Below are 23,752 nucleotides of genomic sequence, written 5' to 3'. Positions count from 1 at the left end.
TGGAAAGTTATGAGTTTACTGTTCTGAAAAAGGTGCTGGGGATGTGTGATTCCAGTTTGTTTCCATGTTAAGATGTTTTTTATTTAATAGAAAGTCCGGGTTATGCCATATTGGGGTGTAGTTCCAGGGTTCCAGGGAAGATTTAAAGATTTTGTTAATTTTCTACCAAGCGGTTAAAGTTGTTGAGATTAGTGGGTTATTTAAACAATTATGGTGTTTTATTGTAGTGTTAAGGAATGGTGCATCAGATATGGCAATGCCTTTGCATTCTGATTGTTCCATCTCGAGCCATGATGTATCATACTGGTTTGGGTGTAGCCAGCTGGTAATGTAACGTGGTTGATTTGCTAAAAATAGTTTTGGAAGTTTGGTGTTTGTAGGCCTCCTTGAGATTTTTGTTTCTGTAGGGAGGCTAATTTAATTTGGGTTGTTTTATTTTTCCAGTAAAATTTACTTATTATTGAGTTAAGTGAGTTAAACCAGGTATTAGTAGGTTGGGTCGGGATCATTGCGAAGAGGTAGTTTACTTTGGGTAGAATGACCATTTTTACAGCTGCTATTCTACCTATAGGTGAAATGGGTAAGTTCATCCAGCGATTTAAGTCATCTTCTATTTTTTTAAATTAATGGAACAAAGTTTAGATTAAAGAGCTCTGACATTTTGGCAGAAATGTTTACACCTAAGTACCTAATGTTACCAGTGGAAATAGGGAAGTGGGATGCAGAATTCCAGTCATTCCCATTTATAGGAAGAACTGTTGATTTGGACCAGTTTAGAGCGTAGTCGGAAATTTCAGAGAATCGATTGATGACTTGGATGGCTTCTTGAAGAGAAATGAATGGGTTTTGTAGGTAAAGCAGAACATCATCTGCATATAAACTGATTTTATGGTGGGTTTTAAAAGTTTGAATTCTCTTGATATTGTTGTTTTGATGAATTGCAGCAGCCAAGGGTTCAGTGACCAGGGCATAAAGGGATGGAGACAGTGGACACCCTTGCCAGGTTCCTCTATACAGTCTGAAACTCTGTGACGCTAATCCGCTAGTGACCACTGTGGCCATTGGTGAGCTATACAGAATACTAATCCAATGAAGTTTTCATTTTTAGTGTTCATAGCGCTTTGTAAAAACTACATCAACTCTTTTTTGATGCACAATATCAGCTAACATACTGTTGAAGCCTGAAATCTGATTGGTCAGAAGGTGTCAATTTTCTATAACAGCAGCTTACAATATGTTTATATTAATGCACTCGTTCTAATACATTATTGTTTTCAGAGTAACAACGTTCACAAGGGCTTGCAGAGAAGATAATACACATAATCTAAGTCTACTGTAATAATAAAGTTATTTAAGAAGGAACAATTATTACATTATCAAAGCAATAAAAATGTGTCTTACACATAAATTTATGAAGTTGTATTCTGAGCTTTCGGACCTATGGTCCATCATCAGGGACAGAATGGAATGTGTATTTACAAATGTCAACAAACTAGTTTAACCAAACAACAACAACAACAACAAGTAAACTGTCGCATGCGTTATGATGGGTCATGTGCTTGTAAAATAAAATAATTTACTAGAAACATTGAATTGAGAAAAAAAGGACTTTTAATAATTTTTTTTTCTTCTCAATTCAATGTTAAGGATATAGTAACTCATATAATCACTATTTACAACCATGGTGAGCAGAAAAGCATCTCAGCATGCAACAGCAGAAGAACACATTGGGCTCCACTCCTGCAGCCAAGAACAGGGATCTTACAATCAGGGATAAGTTCCTATTAAAGTGGCCAGTGAGTGCATAATACACATAATACATTGGGCATAGGCTCACAACTTTCTGCAACCAAATACCGCTGTGTATTACAAATACTTGTGGTATATTATTTAAAACATAAGAATAACTAATTTGAAACTGAGTCACTTGAAATGTATAGGCTTGATATAACTCCACCTGCAGAGACAGACATTTACATTTTGTCCTGTAACAGGAACATTACATCAGGAACAAGCACTTCTTCATGGAAATGATATTATGGTCTCAGGTGATGTTGAAAAAATATTGTGAGTATTGTGTAGACTGAGCTCGAGTAAAAAGTTCACCCGTTTATGACCTGGCATGACTACGACTGATGATGTGTGGTCTCAAGTATCATAAGACTACTGAATAACGCATGACAAACCATGCAGATATATGAAACTAATCAACACCAGGGCGGTGTGATGCATCCTGACGTGAAGAACAATCACTGTTACCATGCTGAAGTGAATTATTTTTGTATAACAGCATGGTGTGGAGTGTGTTGTTCCACTTATACCACAGCAATTTGCCAACGATTATGATGTTTTTGATTGTTTGAGGAACGTCCACAAGACAAGTTACTTCCTGTAATCATTTACATGATAGTCTTCAATCCCTCTCAGTCAAAATATACAGCCTGTCTGATTTTCCAGTGCTGGGAAACTTTGCAAAGCACCATGACTGTTACAAAGCGTTGAGTGTTACAAAGAGCTGACACCTGAGATTCCTTCCAAAAAACATCACATCAACAAGTATACATTTAGCTTTGTTAAACCCCACATTCCTTTTTAACCCATTAAGATAATTTGATAAAGGCCTATCATTGAAATGTATACAGTGAAGATAATGCTCATGAATAAAGTTATTTCTGAATCAAACTAAACTTTGTACATGAGCTGGTTTTTAATTCAGAATTCCCCAAACTGTTGGAAGTTCAGAGAAACACTGAGGAACTTGGTGTGTTTGGGAAATGTAAGAAAAGTTTCCTTAAGAATTTAAAATATAATATAGTTTTTACTTTTACTTGATTCGCTCACTGCATAATTCTACATGTGTTATCTGTTCGTGTCTTCATTATTATTCCCAAATAGTAGAAAAGTGGGAACACAAAAATCTTCAATCAGGAGGGGTGTACAAACCCCTCCTGATTGAAAGTACAAAAGTACATTTTTGCAAAAGTACATTTTTGGCACATGTAAAGAAGTGCTGTCGACCAAAAATGACTGAAAAAATAATGAAATGAAATGTTTCAACATTAAAAAATACTATAAACAGTAATCAGTGAGCCATAATAAATGAAACAAAGTCAGTATTTGGTGTGAGACGACCCTTTGTTTTAAAAATAATATCCGTCTGAGGTCCAGTGAGGTCAGTTTTATGCGGAAATGATCTGTAGGTTTTCCTGAGCATCTTACAGAACCAGCCACAGTTCTTCTGGACACTTTGACTGTCACACTCACTTCATTTTACACCAAAACCCAGCAGCCTTCATTATGCTTTCTTTTTCCATCTGGAAAGTGCTCTCTGATGGAATATGCTGCTCAGATACTAACTTTTTTTTTAAATTTAATTTTGTGCTGGAAAATGAACATTTGGAACTTTAAAATGTTTTGACTCAATAATGCAGAAGTCATAAAATAGAAATCAATAAAGTTTATATGAAAAAAATAAGGACGCTAAGACTTTTGCACAGTACTGTATAGCGTAGATCAGCTTGGAAGTGTTATAAAACAAACTTATGTACAAAATCTATATCAGCCGATATCAAACATGACATGACACTTGTTTGGGTTAACCTTTATAGAGTTCTTATCAACACTGCTCTTAGGTAAAGTGTTTGGTTTTGTAATTTCTTATTGTTAAAATCTTTCGGTTAGAAACACACACACACACACACACACACACACACACACACACACACACACACACACACACACACCATAAACAAACAAAGAAATAATTCAAGACACCAAGACGTGTTTAGGAAACTTGAAGAAATTTACTGACACACATGCACGAGGAGAATAAGCACAAAAAACAAAAGCAAATTAACTGAATTTCACCAGTGAAAACAGGTTGTAAAACATCCATGAAAAGGAATACATTTCCATATTTTTAGTGTAAGTAAAGAAAACAACACCACAGTAAACAAATTCAAACAAACCCTTTTCCCCCGAATATATTTTCAACAATAAATAAACCAGTGAGGAAAAGTATATTTCGTCACAATCTTATATGAATTTTTCACACCTCTGACAATGAAAAAATAATAAGTGCAGTACTTGTGTCAGTAAATAAATAATAATAATATACAACACTAATAGCAAGAACTGTCAAACTGGAGCTGGTTTGTTTTCAGATTCGACTGGACATAATGAATTTTATTAAACTCCACTCTGGAGATGAAGAAGATGGTGCATGACATCATCACTGTGCGATGAGTGCTGGCCCATCAGATCTTCCCCAGCTTTAACGTTTCCCAGTTTTTCACACACACGCACACACACACACACGCACACACACACACACACACACGCACACATGCACTTTAGGTGATCTCCTGCATTAAGAATCCAAAGAGAGAGCGAATTAAATTAAGCTAAACCAGCTGTGTAGTTGATGTGTAGCTGCATTCTGCGTGCCATAGCCATGAACCAGTTTGCCGCGAGCCAAATGCATGCTGGGAAGTTCTGTTCATATTACTTTATAAATGGTTTTATATTCTCTTTATTATGATGCATTTAGACCTAGTGTTTTCCTTTTATGCATGTTTTATGTTGTGTTAATGTTCACACTGGTGAAATTCTCAGAGGTTTAAAGCAAGACATGCAATATGTATGTAAAAAAAAGAACTATTTCACCCGATACAGACATTTTTTTTCTATCCACGTTCACTGGATATGAGCAATCGCATGCTCTGATTGGCTACTCTACTACTAGGCTATCAGCTCATATACCGTGAGCCGAGAAAAACAAAATGGCGGTGTGTGTTGCTGAACCAACTGAGGACGAAATAAAAACTCTACTCGAAAACAAAACCCCAAAAAATACAGAATGAAAGTATTTGATGGTAAGAACGTATCTTTTTTATTTTTCAAGAATTATTATTATCACATTTTTCACAAATTGCTCCTGTCATTTCACTGGTTTGTTTACATTCTAAGGGGAAATGATTTTGTCGGACGTTTTGTATAAAGTTTTTATTTATTGAATTTGCAAAAAATAAAAATGCTCTGTTTCTCAAAATCCAGTGAATGTGGAGAGAATAAAACAGTTATTCCACTCAATCTCGTCGTACATGGATTATAGCGCTATCAGCTCATGCACGACTCGATTTCGTTGAATAACTGTTTTTTATATATATATATATATATATATATATATATATATATATATATATATATATACACATACACAGATAGAGAGAGAGAGACAGAGAGAGAGAGAGAGAAAGAGAGCGATATGTTGTTTCGGGTAAAATAGCATTTTTCTTACAAAGCAAGCAACATATGCACCAAGAATGATAAATGAGACAAACATCATTCCAAAGACAAGATATTAGTTCATGCCACATGCTAAAGCCTCATGCCTCATCAGCCAAATCAGATGCAGCATCGTTTCCTGAATTTACGCCATCTATAGAAAGCCTACATCCTCCTTAAACACCATTACCTTATGATACATTTTAATCTGATTTCAGTTCTGTTTTTTAATTTTTTTCTACCAAGGCAGAGCTCTTTTGCCTGAAAAGTCCAGATAAACACCTCCCTGGCTTTCACAGAACGAACGAAAGAAAGCACCTTGTCAAAGGCATCAATATGTGGTGACAGACCCAAGACCAGGCCAGATAAGAGCATCACTCTGAACTGGAGGAACATTTTAATCAAAACTGAGGGCAAATAAATAAATAAATAAATAAATAAACTGGGGGGAAAAAAACAATTCTGGCAGAATGAATATGTCAGGACTTCCACCTGATCATAAATTTCAGAACAGTTTGGGTGAAAGTTTCTGGATGTAAATTTAAGATTGTTAAATTTACTGACTTGCGGTTCAAAGTTTCACCAAGACCAAACGTGAATATTTAAAACCCACGCCTCCCAGAGCACGGACGGGAACGCAAACTTTTATCTGTTGTGCATCTACTCTTAAATTTACACAAGACTGGGCTATTAGGAATCAACGCCTCATATCCAAACTATTCAATAATGATATTGGTATAAACATACCAACACACTAATACGCCTTTATGCTGGGATCAGACTACACCATAGTTTTGTCTTTCACGATGGTCACCATGTCAGAGTAGGCAATCATAGTGCCATAAATTTTTGCTGTTTCTTGGTCAGGAGACTGGTAACACTACAAGTTTGACTCCGACCAATCATCATTCACGTTCTTTAGTGTTGTTGGGGAGGAGGGTCAAGAAACAGCTACAGAAGGAACACCAAGGAACACACTGTAGGAGAAGGAGCTGTCAAACTAAGTGAGAAAATACAAAAAATCTGACATGCTAGACTTTTCATCAGGGTGTTGTGGGGCCACATTGCTGTTCTTCGATTATGTCACAGGACAAGGCCTGTTCATCACTCCCAGTGTTCATATTCGGACCTGAGGCTGGAAATTTGTCAGCCATGAAAAAGTCATGCTGAATTTGTGTCCTCTGATCCCGGCATTAGGAAGCTCATCAGCTGTCTGACGAGTTGTTTTAAGCTAATGTGTCCTTTATAAAAATGTATTTATTACTTAAGGCTCAGTTATAGTTGTACTTGTTTTTAACTATATGTCCGCAAAAATGTTGCTTTGTGTATCCTGTGTGTTAGGAGGGTCACTTGCACATCATCAGAAATTAACGCAACACATTTACATTAAATACCATAATAAATAGCTGGGGCAGTAAAGCACCATGTGACACTGTCTGTGCAACTAATACTTTCTTACGCTGACAGAACTTTGTCATCAGCTTTGTTGTCTTTGTTTACAACAGTGCTAAACAGCTTTCCAGTGAGTGTTGCCTGAGTAAGACGTGAGTAATGTGGTACAGAAATGTTTTGCTACGTAACAAATGGCTTATCAATCGTTATTTTTATGTGTAATTACCTCAAGGACAAAAGTTCTTTGTTTTACCTGTGCATAAAGTCTTCTCTTTAATTGTGTCTTAGCGATGTGTTTAGCTGTTAAGATGTTTCGTTAAAACCTGTTGGTGAAACCTGCCTGAGTATAGCGTCCCTTTCTGACGAGCTACCAACACCAAGATTTAGCCAAATATCGTTTACATCCTCATGCTTTCCAGTTTAGGTTTTTGCTCCCCTATACTTAACATCTGGTTGACATGAGATCCAAATAAGAGTAAAACTAGTCATGCCTTTATTTATTTATTTATTTCAAAATGAACCTTCTGAAAAGGTATGTAGACTTTCTACAGGTGCTACATTTACAATGAATGAAAGGGAAACACTTTCACTTTTCTTACCTTTTCTGCAGCCTGTGTATCGAGCTCTGAGGATATCATGCTTTCACTCGGCTTTAAAAACACATAAACCGCATGCTTTATTTCCCGTTTCACACTCTCACACGTGATCATGATAAAGACAGCGAGAGACAGCGAGCGTCAGTACCTGCTGAGTGACTGCTGATATCGAGAGGGGAAGCTCTGTGGTTGTGTACATCATCTGAGATGAACAATATTCAGCATGGGTTAATCTTAAAAATACCAGTGTTTTGTGAATTAATTAAAATCAATATATTGCAGAAGGAAATTCTTCAAAGCAAACTGCCCTTTGAGGTGGATAAATATAAATACAGTATAAATATAAAGGTCTAAGTATAAATAAAGCACAAACGTATGAAGATATTACACAGAGTGTTTGTGCTTTTGATAAGTGAGTCTTTACGATAAGCGTGTGAGAAGATGAAGTGTTCCTTCACGTGTGTATCTCGTGATTAGGCTTTCAGAACTAATAATAACACTAATCTCCAGTCTAATTCATTCACTCTGTGTGAGCTTCTGTACAATGTGAAGGGGGGGGGGGGGGGGGAGTCCACACTGTGTTCCACAGACAAAATAATTAGTTTTAGATTTATTGTCTCAGCATCAGTGTAGGGAGACAGACAAACTAACAAAGACAGACAGACAGATAGACAAGCAGTTGGAGAAGACAGACATGCAGACAGACAAGCAGATAGAAAGACAAATAGACAGATAAACAGACATGCAGACAGAAAGAAAGATGGAAAGATGGATGGGCTGACAGACAGACAAACAGGTGGGGGCAGAGAGACAGACAAGCAGATGGACAGACAGGCAGACAGATAGACAGACAAGCAGAAAGACATGGAAGGATGGATGGACAGATGGATGGGCAGACAGACAGATAGATAGATAGATAGATAGATAGATAGATAGATAGATAGATAGATAGATAGATAGATAGAGTTGTGGTCAGAAGTTTACATACAGTGGCATGAATGTCATCTTGGATATGAATATCATGGCAATATTTGGGCTTTCAGTCATTTCTTTGAACTGTTCTTTTTCTGTGGCAGAATGATTGTACAGCATACAGCTTTAATAAAAAAAAACACTAGAATTTGGTGCGCAAGTTTTAATTCTCTTTGGGTTTTCTGAAATCAACACAGGGTCAAAATTATACATACAGGGTCAAAAATATACATACAGCACACCTAATATTTGGGTAGAATGTCTCTTTGTAAGATTCACCTTGACCAAACATTTTTGTTTACCATGAACAAGCTTCTGGCAGAATTCTGTTTGAATATTTCATGACTCTTCATGGTAGAATTGGTAGAGTTCAATTAAATTTGTTTTTTTTTTCTTGTCATGGACTCAACTTATAAGCACGGTCCATATATTTTCAATAGGGTTGAAGTCAGGACTTGTTTTAAGCTTAATGTTAACCTGCTTTATCCTCCACAACCAGCTCTGATGTGTGTTTAGGTTCATTGTCCTGTTGTAATTCCCAAGTCGTGTTCAAGTTTCTGATGGTTTATGGTGAAGAATTCTGAGGTGGTCCTCCTTCTTCATTATTCCATCCACTTTGTGCAATAAACCAGTTCCACTGGCAGCAAAACAGCCCCAGAGCCTGATGATCCTACCACCACCACCAGCTGGTACAGTGTCCCTCTGTACATGGTGGTCAATATGACCAAACAACTCAATCTTTGTCTCATCTGACCATACAGCTTTCCTCCAGAAGGCTTTTTCTTTGTCTGTGTGGTCAGCTTCAAACTTTAGTTTTAGCATATACGCAGAGCCATGGCCTCACTTTCGTTTATAAATGCCTTGAGACCTCAAGAATGGCACAGGAATAGTTTTAAGCGTTAACAATAAATTTAATATAGTACTTTTTCCAATTAAAGTGATTTATATAGGTAGCGGTCTGAATAAATTACCTTGACATCCGTAACGTCACTGCAGGAAGTCTATCAGTCTCATCGCCATTTCCGCTATACTAAAACACAGAGCTGACTCCAACTCCGATCCTCCATTTTGAGCTAATTTATCGCCATGCCACGTAGATGTGTTGCTGGCGGGTGCAGCAATATGACAGAAGGTGGATTTACGTTGCGTTCATGGCCCAAATATGTTCAAACTGCAAAGATTTGGACGCGTTTTGCGAGAAGTTCACGGGCACATTGGGCGGCTACGAAGTGGTCTCTCCTCTGCTCTGCACATTTTACTGAAGACTCGTACGAGACCTCTGATCTGTTGAGGAGCGTTGGCTATAAGCCCGGATTGAAAGAGGGTGCAGTACCAACAATTAAAGGAAAAGAAAACTAAGAAAAGGAAAGTATTTATTTATTTTTAAAAGGAAAGTAAGTTCAGTTGCACCAGTCCTCCCGGAGTGTGAGCCGAGGGTTGTTGTTAAAACCCGGGGCAGAACGGGATGTGACATATTATTGCTCAGGCAGTGACCTCCCCACGGTTGTTGCTAAACCCAGTGATGCCCCGTCCCGGGTTTTAGTAATTGCCTGAGCCGAGCAGTAATGGCGGAGTACTCAGTATGGAGAAAATGGAGAATGAGTGGAGCAGCTGTCTGATTTCTCTGCTGGATATGCTCGCCTCAGCAGCAATATCTTGCCCTCACGTGGAAGAAGCGAACGAATGGAGAACTGAACGAACAACTGAAAGTCAAATTGTTTCAAAACAATCGGCCACAAGATCAGCCTTCAAGAAGCGAGAACACAGACGGGTAAGCTTCAACTCTCATTTGGATACAAAACAACAAAAACTCATTGTTTACCTGCATTTAGATTAATCCATGTAACTTGTATTGTGTGTTTAAGTTAGCGGTATAAAATTATTTAATTAGCCTTTTACATTTTATCAGTGAAAATGCATGCATGTACATGTATGTTGCATAAGTTATAACACCCATCCTGTTTTAATGAGAGTCAACCCACAATCAGTGAAGTCAAATCAGTCTTAGTTGAGCGAGTCGGTAACGGTATTTCTTACTTTCACCATCAATTTTTATTTATATGACTTTGGTCTATAGCTGTAAAAGGCCTCGGCTTTAAAACCGGTTCCCGCTGAGACGTCACGCACTCAGGGCTGGCTGGCTCAGCGGGGCAGCTCCAATGCCAACTTTGCGGTCGATTTTAACTCTCAAAAATATATTTTTTTAAATTCCCATTTATGCAGCATACAAGAGTCAAGGATGGAGATACTATCCACTCAGAAATTTATTTAAAAATAAAGGTTCTGCGTATCTCCTTTAAGCTTGAAGGTGTCAATTTTGGAGCAGGGATTTATTTCTTAGATAACAGCCTCTTAGTCCATGGTGATCTGAACTGTAGACAGTGATCCATCAGCTTCCAGTTCATGGCAGGGCTGTGCCATGGTGGTTCCTGACCATCCAAACCAATTTCCTTTCAACTGAGGGTGACAGTTTGGGTTTTCTTGAAGCAAAGTGGTTTGGCAAAGTGGTTGTTTACACCTCACAATAACTTGGATACAATTGTTTGAACTGATCTTGGGATCTGCAGTTGTTTAGAAATGGCTCCAAGAGACATTCCGGAGTTGTGTACATCTGCAATCCTTTTTCTCAGATCTGCACTGAGCTCCTTGGACTTTCCCATTTTACTGTGTGTTGGTCAATCTAGTGACTGCTGTAAACAAACCCTTTTTATGAAGGCACAGAGAAGCTACCAGCTCTAGTCAATCATGATCACTAACAGGAAGTTAAGGGACCTTGGCCTTGGCAAGATAAGAGACATTTTGGAAGTTTCGGCACCTCTGAATTAATAATCTAAATGAGTGTATGTAAATTTTTGACCCTGAATGTATAATTTTGACCTTGTGTTGATTTCAGAAAACCCAAAGGAAATTAAAGCTTGTGCACCAAATTCTAGTGTTTTTTTTTTATTAAAGCTGTATGCTGTACAATCATTCTGCCACAGAAAAAGAACAGTTCAAAGAAATGACTGAAAGCCCAAATATTGCCATGACATTCATATCCAAGATGACATTCATGTCACTGTATGTAAACTTCTGACCACAACGATCGATCGATCGATTGATCGATCGATCGATCGATCGATCGATAGATAGATAGATAGATAGATAGATAGATAGATAGATAGATAGATAGATAGATAGATAGATAGATAGATAAGCTCAATTTTCTTTGTGGACGTTTTTCTCGGTGCTACCATATGACCAGTTAGAGCGTCTATTTGCTTTACTGTCACTACCTCAGTATATTATGGAGGATCAACACTTGATTGGTTCTGTGTTAAACACCTGGTCTGACTCTTACCTGGTCTTTTTCCTCTTCCTGGGAGAGAACAGTCTCTTCTATAACGAGCTCATCCTGTGGTGATAGAAAACATCTGTAAGAAACTTACACTTACAGAATCCCCCCCCACACACACACACAACCAAAGAGAAAATGTGCGTAACTCTGTCATTACAGTGTTATGATAGTGCAATAGGTGATCATAAAAATCTTATAAATATGAAACTTCATTTAATAGTCAGAGAACATCATCAATCTTTTGGTACACGCAAATCCTTCACTATTTCACAGGGTTATTTTTTCACACCAGTGTTACCAACACTGCAGACCATCTTTTGTTGTATCAAGACATTTTAATGTACATCATCCTGGAAAGTGGCAAAAGGCGAAATCAAATATTATATTATATTCCACCTGTATGAATAAGCTTTTATTATTATTTTTTATTTTGCAAAAACAAATGCCGAGTTTTAGTTTTAATGTACAGTATGCAAAATCTTCTTCATAAACTGGTCTTAGCTACAAAATGTGACTGTTGTGGCCTCATCAGTGAGCAAATTAGGTGGAAAAGCAATGTATTGGTGAACTGGTTCCTAAAGGTTTTTTTTGTTTTTGTTTGGTTTTTTGTTTTGTTTTTTAATAAAGTCAGACCTGAAGTGTGTTGAACAAAATGACAAAGATGAAGTAAAGATGAGTCCTATGAGATCAGTCCTAAATCTAAATTTGTGTCTAAAATCTAAGATTATGTCAAATTTGACACTTTGGTCATGTATGTTGTAGAACAGCAAAACCACCAACCTCATAATCGTACTGATACTCTTCACCATCATCACCACTACCATCATCATCATAATCATCATCATCATCACGAGTCTCATCCACAACCTCCTCTTCATCAGGGTCTCGCTCGTCCTTCAGGTTGGAGATATTATCAATTACAATTATAATCACATGAATAAACATTTTCATGTCATTATATGAGTCATTCTCAGGAGTTAGTATAATGCACATGTTGATAAAAAGAAAATATTTAAAATTAAAAAATTATAAAGAAGCTATATGCAATATTATACTTGAAAATAAATCAGAAGTTCAAGTAGGAAATTTGGATTAAAGCTAATTTGGTCACAGTTCATGCACTTGCCAGATTTCTCTATTTTCTTTCCAGTCACATTCAGAATGCTCTGTGTATTTAGTATTTTTCAATTCCATGTGAAATAGGAATTATTCTTCACTTTCCTTTCTTCAAAACAGAGTGTAAAAATACTGTTACACATGTTTTAATCAAATCCTATGCAAAAAAGACAAAGAGTGACAATTTAAAGGATTTGTACTTACATTTGTACTTTAAAACAATGTTGTGAGTGTATGGTGTGTTTCAAATTGCAAAGATTATCCACAAATTTTTAACTAATTATGAATTAAATTAATTGTTTTGAAATGATTACTAAAGAGCAGCTATTTGTAAAAAAAAAAAGTGAAAGCATATTAAGATATTAGTCAAGCGATTCTAGGAAATTAAATTACTGAACTCCGTTTAAATGCAAAACAAGTACTTACTTGTTTGTATATTATATTTATTAGATTTTTTTTTGCTTTTAAACTATATGCAATAATCCTGTTAAACCTGAACTAGTTAACTGTGTTATATAATAATTAAGGAAAAATATGACGCAAAGTAGTGATGGCAATAATTTCAAATAAACCGTTTGAGAAAACTCATCACTGTATCTACGTACATCGAACATGCGTTATATATATTTTATGAAATATTTAGACAGAAATTAAACAGGTTTAAATTGGGGAAGAGTTTATTTTCTAGATAAGTGTTAGATGAGTTTAGACGTGTAGAAAAGTGTTAGATTATGACATGTTTAAATGGGGAATTTACCAATCTCTTCCTTTGTCGTTTATGTCGTCCTTTATTCCCTTTACCCTGGTTAAGAGTTTCACAATCACAAAGAGTTATAACATGTAATCACTTCTTAATTAGTGATAAAAGAAATCAAATCAATCCAATCATCAGTCTGTTTAAACAGATCAGTCGCCATGATAGAAGGTATAATACATCATTACTGACAAACAGTTATTACTCTAATAAGGGCTGTGTTCAGAGTTGGGACTTATGTCAATATTTATACTGGGAAAATGATACATACTTAAGACTTGGATTATGTTAGTATTTAATTTGATTTAATCATCTTCTTTTTTTTTTTAATTGAGTGCCCCATATACAGATTTTTCTTGAGTAGAAGCATCTGAGATTTTTTTTTAGTGTCTCGCCTTTCAACAGGAGCACATTTTTAAACCTGAGAAAATCAAGTGATAACAAAAAGCATTCACATAGAGATCGCAAGATCAAATCCCAACATGTCAGAGCCATCTGTGGCCCTCGATTCCCAGACAACAAAACTGGCTATGCTCTCAGTGTGGGAGGGGCATACTCTTTCTGTCTCCTGTCAATCAGAGTCACGAGCCAATCAGTGCAGAACAGCGTAGACTAACAGGGCGCTGAACTCCGAATGTGTTGCGCTGCCATGTGATGCTGCCTGAGCAGCAGTTCAAAAAGAAACAGAGGTGCGTGGGGAATTTGTGTCAGAAAATTCTCAGATTAAGACACTGTCACCTCTGATCTCATTCAATTGTTGACTGATACAGTACCAGTCAAATGTTTGTACACCCCTACTCTACTCATTCATAGGTTTTTCTGGATTGTGACTATTTTCTACATTGTACAACAATACTAAAGATGAAATAACACACGGAGCATATCTGGAATTATGTGGTAAGCAAAAAGTGTTTAAAAAAAAAACAAAATATGTTTGACATTTTAGATTCTTCAGCGTATCCAGCGTTTCCCTTGATGACGCTTTGCACACTATTAGCATTATCTTAACCAGCTTCATGAGGAAGTCACCTGGAACGCTTTTGAATTAACAGGTGTGTCTCGTCAAAAGTTAATTAGTGGACTAGTTTCTTGCCTTCTTCATGCATTTGAGATCAAACAGTAAATAGTAAATAATAAAAATACAAATAATAAAATAGCCCGATTCCACAACTGTCGGAATCCATAGAGTATTATGTCAAGATCCGCTCAACTAAGTAAAGAGGAACGACAGCCATCATTACTTTAGGACTTAGCAGTGTTTCCGTTACCATCATATTGTGTCTCTCCCCCCCCAAAAAAAAAAAAAATTCACCCTCCAGGAGTGAAAAGGAGTGCAGTTCTATTGTAAAAATTGTTTGAATTATTGTTCTGAAATAAATGTCAAGTAAACTTTGGGGACGCACTGAATGAAGTGACTTTTGATGAGTTAAATTAAAGAAAAAACACTGAATTAGAAGATGTGTCCAAACTTTTGACTGGTACTGTATACGATACTATAAATTAATTTTGTCATATTTACATATTCAGTATTAAACTCACATGGCACTCCGTAGATTTTTTCCCATGTATTTACATCCAAAACATAAATTTCTTGGTGACGTAGTGTTGTTCAGAATCACACATTACTGAAACAGCGCTGAAGTCTGTAGTTGTGTCTGAGGTCTGAATACTGATGTGTGCAAATTCAGTGTTAAATTCTCACTGCACACGCTTAACACAACTCTGAACACGACCCAAAACTCAAAACTAGACTGAATTATTGCATTTTTCTTTAAGTGTTAACCAAAGGTCATATTTTAGCTCCAGGTTACATTAATAGATTTGATAACTTTTATACTGATTATTCCTCTACAGTCACTTTAGATCAGAGGCTCTTCAGTCCAGTGCTGAGGACTGCATTTGAGAACCCACCATGTGGGATTCGTTATTACACTCTTAAAAGAAAAATCACCAGGTTAAATTATTTAGATTTATTTAGAGCTCATATATTAAGGTTCCTTAAGCTGCATTACTATTATCTTATTAAATTTTATGCTATTTAATGCAAATAAATGGACATTATAGAGAATGTGAATGCTTATCATATTGTTTAAAATGTTTTTGTGATCCTCACAAAGAATCCTTTTCTTATAAGAGTGTAGATATCACATAGCTATTACTATATAATATCTGAGCTTCTATCGTCAGAACATGTTGATTAGTAGATATACTGATAAATTAGCTTATCTAATAGTGATGATTTCAAATATATATATATATATATATATATATATATATATATATATATATATATATATATATATATATATATATATATATATATAGGCAATAAATTTAGTATATGCTGCACCTTTCCTCTCTCTCGGCCCTTCTTCTTCTCACCAGAAGTCTTCTTTACTGTGTTCTCTTGACTCCTCACGTCCTCCATACTTACCTCTGATTTTGTTGTACCAATCTGTCAAGTACACACACACACACACACACACACACACACACACACACACACACACACACGCGAGAACATAAATATGCACAAATCCGCACCCCAAAAATGAACACAATTCCATTTTACTTTAATATTCGTCTCAGCTGAGTGACAAATTAAAGGAAAAGCCAACGTTAAGTGTGTGAAGTAAGGAATCGGGTCATGATGAGCCTCCAGAACAGCTTCAGTGTTCCTCAGCATCGATTCTACACATCGCTAGAACTGAACATCATCCTTCCATCCATCCTGATTTTCTATCAGTTGGTATTGATGATGATGATGGTGTTGGAGAGCGCTGTCTAACATGTCACTCTAAAATCTCTAAGTGTTCGATTGGGTTGAGACCGGAGTGAGTGTGAAGGCCATAGCATATGATTTAAATAATTAAACCATTCAGTGAGCCGTTAGATAGGGGTGGAGTCATCCTGGAAGAGACCACGCCCATCAACATCGCAATGTTTCATCACAGTATAAAGCAGGTCATTCAGAAGAACTTCTGCAGTGACATTTCTCTCGAAGGGGACAAACTCAATCCCCTCTACAGCTGAACAGTATGAATTGAGTATGTTTTTTCCTCTAATTTGTCACCCATCTGTATAAAGCGTAAGGGGTGAACCTTCTCTGAAGAGGTGTTAATCTGAGTAATGAAAATAGACGGTGCTTCTGTGAAGCTTTCGAGCAGAGCACCTCCTTCTTCTTCTACATCAATCCTGCTCTCTGTTCTGCTCGGATCTGCATTCCTGTGTACGGTGGTGTGCCAGAGAGTTCCACTATCTTCGGTTTCATTTCGTAAAACCTAAAACAATAAGAAAAAGTTGGTCATGTTGTCTCACATCAGATAGCTATGCTAATTTAATCGACACTACAAAAGCAGAGAGTCATTTTATTTTTGTGTATTGTTAATTCTTTCATTAGATTTGATATTCCTCTTTAGGTACCAGCAAAAATGATTTTCTTAACTGGGTACGGTTCATCGAGATCCACTTCGTCAGTCAGGAGTCCGTCAGTCCCTGGCTCGCTAGAGAGATCATACTTCACCGAGTTCTACAAATGAAGATCGCTTGCATTATTTAATCAACATTTAATACATATTGCTGCTTAAGGTGTCAGTCTATCAAAACTATAACACAGTGGTGTTTAATCCTCGATTCTGATTGGTCAGGAGGTAATGATTCATTTTCTTTTAATACTATTATTATCAATTCTATTTATTCTAATATTTCAGTGTGATCACTGCATCATCCTAGACTCATAAGGAAAACATATAATCATTGAATTTACAGTTCAAGTTTCTGTAAGGAGATGGGAAAATGGAAACGTCTTCAGGACAGAGGACGTGAATTTTTTGAGAGAGAGAGAGAGAGAGAGAGAGAGAGAGAGAGAGAGAGAGAGAAGTCTCATTACATTTGAGAGAAAGTGAGGGAAAGACTGTTTACAGCTGCTATAACAAAAGTGATATATAACAGGAACTAACCATTAAAATGTAACTACAAATGGATAAAAATATGATGTCATTACACAATCGATAAAAAACTGCATTTGTTGGCAAACTGCTGTTCTGTAAAAGAAATAAAACATTGAAATGTGCTGTTATAAGAAAATAATAAACGTTTGGTTGGTAACAGTCACATCACACCACCCTGTCCTGAGGAGCTTTCGGACCAGAGGGACTTTTTCATAGTTCTTAGAACTGTTGGAGGAAGTTCCCCTTTTTTATATGAACTGAGAACGATCATAGTTCTTAGAAAGCTGTTTTGAAAGACTTCTTTAGCTCCTAATTTGGGGTAGGTTCTCTCCCAGTACAAGAGGAACCATGAGTGAAATAAATTTTAAAGATCTGTGTGAACATTACCCATTTAAACATCACAAAATAGGAAAAAAAAAAAACATGGACAAATGAGCTGACAGCGAAGTCCAGGCTTTATTGAGCCTACATGTGATGTATGTCGTGCAGAAGTAAAGCTGCTATGCCAACCATCGGCTGGCTTACATCACTTCAGCATTGCGAATGCAGACAGAAAAAAACTTTGAATATAAAAAAAAAAAGCCAGGGCGCTCCCCAGAGTGTAGCTCCTCTAAATGACTCCCTGGAACTGGGGTAGGTTTCCTGATAACATTGCACTTTAGGGCTAAAGAGCGAGATTAAAGACACTCTTAAGCAATGAATGTTGCCTCTGTACATGGTTTTCCCGAACTGTAAGAAGGAGTCTTAAGAGCAATTTTGCTAAGAGCATCTTTACAGCGTGCGTCTTCGATATAGGCATTAGTAGATGCTAAAGGCATTCGTACTATGGTTGTTAAAGGCATTAATAGTTAATAAATCCAGTCGATGAGGTCACATGGCATTCGTTTTTAACCAAAAAACAATGAAATATAAAGTGTTAAAATATGTTAACATATTGTATCATCATTAAGCATTACAGATATCTCATCTCATTATCTTTAGCTGCTTTATCCTGTTCTACAGGGTCGCAGGCAAGCTGGAGCCTATCCCAGCTGACTACGGGTGAAAGGCGGGGTACACCCTGGACAAGTCGCCAGGTCATCACAGGGCTGACACATAGACACAGACAACCATTCACACTCACATTCACACCTACGCTCAATTTAGAGTCACCAGTTAACCTAACCTGCATGTCTTTGGACTGTGGGGGAAACCGGAGCACCCGGAGGAAACCCACGCGGACACGGGGAGAACATGCAAACTCCACACAGAAAGGCCCTCGCCGGCCACAGGGCTCGAACCCGGACCTTCTTGCTGTGAGGCGACAGCGCTAACCGCTACACCACCGTGCCGCCGCATTACAGATATAATGTGGTAATTAATAATTGAAACTATTTTACATTTTTGGACAAGAACATTTTTTATTCCAAGCGTGTTTATTTTTTTTTTAAATGAGCAAACATTCACACAAAAGAATGAACAAATAAGCTAAATAATTAAGTAAATATTTTCTCTGTGCCCGCTCATTTCACTGCTGTTACCCAAACATGCAGTCAGGATTATTTCAGCTGTTATCCACAATGCCAATTTGGCAACATTCTCACAAATACACACACACACACACACACACACACACACACACACACACACACACACACACACACAATGTTAGAGGTGTAGAAATGTGTCTCATTTATGACACTAACTGAGATTATCACTTGCCTGATGGAGTTAAATGTGATTAAAATGTGACGATATCAATGTGACATAACGATATCCATATGTAATCCTATAACATATTAAAATATATTCATAAAATTTTGTGCAGATTTATTTAATAATTAACTCAATGTATTTGCAATGTACAAGAAAAATAATTGAACACCAGCAGCAGATTCAACACCAGTCTCCGCCCATTGAGTCCTTCGGAGGCGCATGCGCATTCTGTGTATTCGGCTGTGAGGAAACGCTCTTTGCTGTGAAAGAGCGGTCCAGGTCTATCGTAAGTTCAGAGCAAATTAAAGGACTACTTTGGCTACAATGTTGTTCAGGAAAACCACATTAGCTTAACGATGCATCTTAAGAGGCAGTTAAAGATGCTTTTAGCCTTAAAGCTAGACTGCCTTTCAGGTTTTTCAAGTTTAGGTTGTAAAAAGAATTTTCCCCGACACCCGATTATTTTTGTTTAGTGAACTTGAAAGCTACTGAATTTGAATCACAGACTTCCAATTTTATTTATTTATTTTTAAAATAGAATAATTAATGAATTTAGAGTGGCGTGGCTCTAAATTCTCCGCTATTTTTTCCTGCTTCACCATGACCCAATTCAAGATACTACGTCATGCATCACGTGGTGGGCTTTCCCTGTTCACGCAAGGCATTGTGGGATACAAATTTGAAACAGGAGAGAAAAATGGAGGACGTGAGTGTGCGAATGAAACATGAAAGAGCGACTACAGTAACGGAAAGAAAGCGAGAAGAAAAGATGTTATGTTATATACGAAGGAAAGGAAACGCAGGACCAAACTAATAAATATGGGCGCTCAGTGAGCACCTCGGTCTGATCAGCTGTTCGTTTAGCGACAGAATGATGGAACTGTCAGTGCACGCTCAAAGGGAAACCTGTAGATGGCAGTAATGCAACACTGTGGATGCCAGCTGCTGTAAAACCCAAAAGAAGAAGAAGAAGGTAAACCTGCGCATGTGCACACGGACTTCCTCTGTCTGCTTGACTGCGCAAAGCGAGCGATTTCATGCACATTATTTGCTTTAATCCCCTCAAATTAAATAACTTCCCAGCCACAGAATGGCCTGATATTTTGTGAGATATTACAGAAATAAACAGATATCACAATCACCACATTTCAGAGGGAACTAAATTTCACCGAGTTTATGAAATCGAAAAGCCGTCTCGCTTTAAGAGGCTTTCGGGAAACCCACCTCTGTTTGTTTTTCTATAACAGCACTTTCTCCAAGTATTTTATTCCTTCCATATCTCATCTCATTATCTGTAGCTGCTTTATCCTGTTCTACAGGGTCGCAGGCAAGCTGGAGCCTATCCCAGCTGACTACGGGCGAAAGGCGGGGTACACCCTGGACAAGTCGCCAGGTCATCACAGGGCTGACACATAGACACAGACAACCATTCACACTCACATTCACACCTACGCTCAATTTAGAGTCACCAGTTAACCTAACCTGCATGTCTTTGGACTGTGGGGGAAACCGGAGCACCCGGAGGAAACCCATGCGGACACGGGGAGAACATGCAAACTCCGCACAGAAAGGCCCTCGCCGGCCCCGGGGCTCGAACCCGGACCTTCTTGCTGTGAGGCGACAGCGCTAACCACTACACCACCGTGCCGCCCCCGATATAACATAATGAATGTAAATATAATGAAAAAAAGTTAAGATTTGCAAGCCTAATTCATTCTAAAAGGAAACAATAAAGTACAGTATCTGGATCAAAATAGATATAAATAGCTTAAAAGCACAAAGTTACTGCTTAACATGGCATTTTAATTTCATCTTAAACTCGCGTATAAGATTCTCAATGAGCCATTTAGCATTAAAATGTACTTTACAGTGCACTCTACATGATTAATAATTAAAATACAGCTTTACAGTGTATTCACTGATGATGTTGGAGTCTGGGTTTATCCTCTGTCCCTTGGTTCTTTTCTTGGTACTGATTTCATGCAGTAATTCCTCCATACCATCCTGGAGCAGCCTATCAATTAACGCCTTCAGCAGAGAAAGCTGGGAAAATAAGTTTGATAGTTAAGATTATAATGTATGCAGAAATACACCGTAATGCTGTTTTTTGGAAACTTTCTTGTTGCTGAAGAAGGACATTAGACCACTTGACTAATTTAAACTTTAGTGTGAGGAACACTGGAAGAGATTTTGATATCCTAAACTTACCTTAATGCCATACGATTCAAATAATGCCTCAATGTCCTGAAAAGTAAGTTTTGATTTATCTTAATCTAAAACGTATTCACACACATAAATAAATACAGACAAGTGAAAATCAGATCAACAGCGGACCTTCATTTCAACACCTCTCCCCGGCAAACCAGTGTCCCCCTGAGTAAGATTAACAAACACCACAATTACTGAAATAAATATACACAGTTTTTGTGATAATTAATTTAAACAAGCAAATCTACCTTCTCTCCTGGATGTCCTTTTTCTCCCTATTAGCAAAAATGACCAAAATTAATATGATGTACAGTCCTGTGCAAAAGTCTGAGGCACATGTAAATAAATGCTGTCGACCAAAAATGACTGAAAAAATAATGAAATGAAATGTTTCAACGTTAAAAAAATACTATAAACAGTAATCAGTGAGCCGTAATACAGGAAACAAAGTCAGTATTTGGTGTGAGACGACCCTTTGTTTTAAAAATAATATCCGTCTGAGGTCCAGTGAGTGCAGTTTTATGTGGAAATGATCTGTAGGTTTTCCTGAGCATCTTACAGAACCAGCCACAGTTCTTCTGGACACTTTGACTGTCACACTCACTTCTTCATTTTACACCAAAACCCAGCAGCCTTCATTATGCTTTCTTTTTTCATCTGAAAAGTGATCTCTTATGGAATATGATGCTCAGATACATTACAAACTTTTTTTTTAAATCTATAACATTTAATTTTGTGCTGGAAAAAACAAACATTTGGAACTCTAAAATGTTTTGTACTGACTCAATAATGTAGAAGCCATAAAATAGAAATCTATAACAAAGTTTGTATGAAAAAAATAGGGGGCCTAAGACTTTTGCTTACTGTACTGTAGCTTACAGTCTTTCACATACATACAGTATTTATTCATAAATTGTATCCTACCTTCATGCCAGGAGAACCCTACACACACACACACACACACACACGTAGAGAGGAGAAAGATGTAAATTGTAGAAATATCAAAACTATTTATAAATGTCAGATAGATCCAAAGTTGTAATTCATCTCATCTCATCTCATTATCTGTAGCCGCTTTATCGTGTTCTACAGGGTCGCAGGCGAGCTGGAGCCTATCCCAGCTGACTACGGGCGAAAGGTGGGGTACAAGTCGCCAGGTCATCACAGGGCTGACACATAGACACAGACAACCATTCACACTCACATTCACACCTACGCTCAATTTAGAGTCACCAGTTAACCTAACCTGCATGTCTTTGGACTGTGGGGGAAACCGGAGCACCCGGAGGAAACCCACGCGGACACGGGGAGAACATGCAAACTCCACACAGAAAGGCCCTCGCCGGCCACGGGGCTCGAACCCGGACCTTCTTGCTGTGAGGCGACAGCGCTAACCACTACACCACCATGCCGCCCTGTTGTAATTCATATTCTACATATTTTATTTTGGGTAATTCTTCATGTATATTTATTTGCATGGTTTGCATTTCAAAAACACTTTAACATAAAGTTAATTGCTCTCACCGTTGCTCCAGGAGAACCCACTGGTACCGGAAATGCCTTTTTAAAATCATCTATTGAGGCACCCTATAGACAAAACACCACAGCAACCTAATTACCACCACTGTTTAAATAAACCAGGTGCCAACTAGCAGCTGATAACCTCACGTTTAAAATTTAGCTTTATCACACATTGGGCAACTTAAGTCCAAAAGTTATGTCAATATTTACACGGGGGAAATTCTCCTATTCAGAGTCGAGTTATGCAGCGGCTGAAACTGATTTTCTGCTTCCTGTTCTCACCTATTGGTTTTTGCCAATTTATTTTAAGTAGAGGTTTCTTAAAAAAAAAAAAATCAGGGATAGAAAATACAGACTGAAGGAGGTGGTTCTTGTTTTTTCTTTGCTGTCAAATGCAATGTAATGTAACATAAAAACAAGACATGATTTAGGAAATGAGAAATAAAAAAAGACATTAATTTATAAATGAGAAGCAGGCGAGCTTTGAAATAAATATCTCAGGAATCTCATAAATTGAAAATATATTGCTGCATAAATAATCCTAGTTGCAATTATCACATTAACCACTGAAAATGTGGTTTGATTTATTTATTCAAATTAAATCATTATTCCATAGCTTTGAAATGGCACTTCATTCAACACATCCTATTATTTTGTAATTTTATTGTCTTTATAATGGGTGCCGGAAATTGATTGTGTGCACAACAAGCCAAGAGAGATGCTAAATCAAAATTATGAAATCATAATTTGTGTGTGTGTGTGTGTGTGTGTGTGTGGCATATTAGCTATTTTATGGTGCTTTTATTTATTCGCTGTTTTGATTGGTCAAATTAATTAAATAATGTCCATGTTTTGAGTTATCTAATGTTCTCTCCTGTAAAAAAAAGGATCATACATTTAACGAATTAAGAATATAATATTTCAG

General features: G+C 37.2%; 1 protein-coding gene across 10 annotated transcripts in view; it reads right to left on the bottom strand.

Moving 5' to 3' along the window:
• col7a1l (collagen type VII alpha 1-like) overlaps positions 1-23,752 on the bottom strand; it is a 277,370-nt gene that overhangs the window by 40,619 nt on the left and 212,999 nt on the right. For 9 of the 10 annotated variants that reach the window (XM_060903444.1, XM_060903446.1, XM_060903447.1 and 6 more), the window contains 14 exons: positions 22,831-22,893; positions 22,231-22,248; positions 21,555-21,581; positions 21,433-21,471; positions 21,307-21,342; positions 21,007-21,141; positions 16,899-16,982; positions 16,555-16,734; positions 15,804-15,908; positions 13,457-13,501; positions 12,364-12,477; positions 11,587-11,640; positions 7,423-7,476; positions 7,278-7,328 (listed from right to left, as the gene is read on the bottom strand). In XM_060903444.1, coding sequence (XP_060759427.1) covers positions 7,278-7,328; positions 7,423-7,476; positions 11,587-11,640; positions 12,364-12,477; positions 13,457-13,501; positions 15,804-15,908; positions 16,555-16,734; positions 16,899-16,982; positions 21,007-21,141; positions 21,307-21,342; positions 21,433-21,471; positions 21,555-21,581; positions 22,231-22,248; positions 22,831-22,893 — 1,005 coding nt within the window. The remainder of the gene's footprint in view (positions 1-7,277; positions 7,329-7,422; positions 7,477-11,586; positions 11,641-12,363; positions 12,478-13,456; positions 13,502-15,803; positions 15,909-16,554; positions 16,735-16,898; positions 16,983-21,006; positions 21,142-21,306; positions 21,343-21,432; positions 21,472-21,554; positions 21,582-22,230; positions 22,249-22,830; positions 22,894-23,752) is intronic. The other variant, XM_060903452.1, reaches the window with a different exon arrangement.

This window comes from Neoarius graeffei, chromosome 21 (assembly GCF_027579695.1).
Source record: "Neoarius graeffei isolate fNeoGra1 chromosome 21, fNeoGra1.pri, whole genome shotgun sequence".
In the NCBI taxonomy this organism is placed as follows: domain Eukaryota; kingdom Metazoa; phylum Chordata; class Actinopteri; order Siluriformes; family Ariidae; genus Neoarius; species Neoarius graeffei.
Note: the sequence above shows the minus strand (reverse complement) of the source record. Positions and strands in the feature narration are given on the sequence as shown.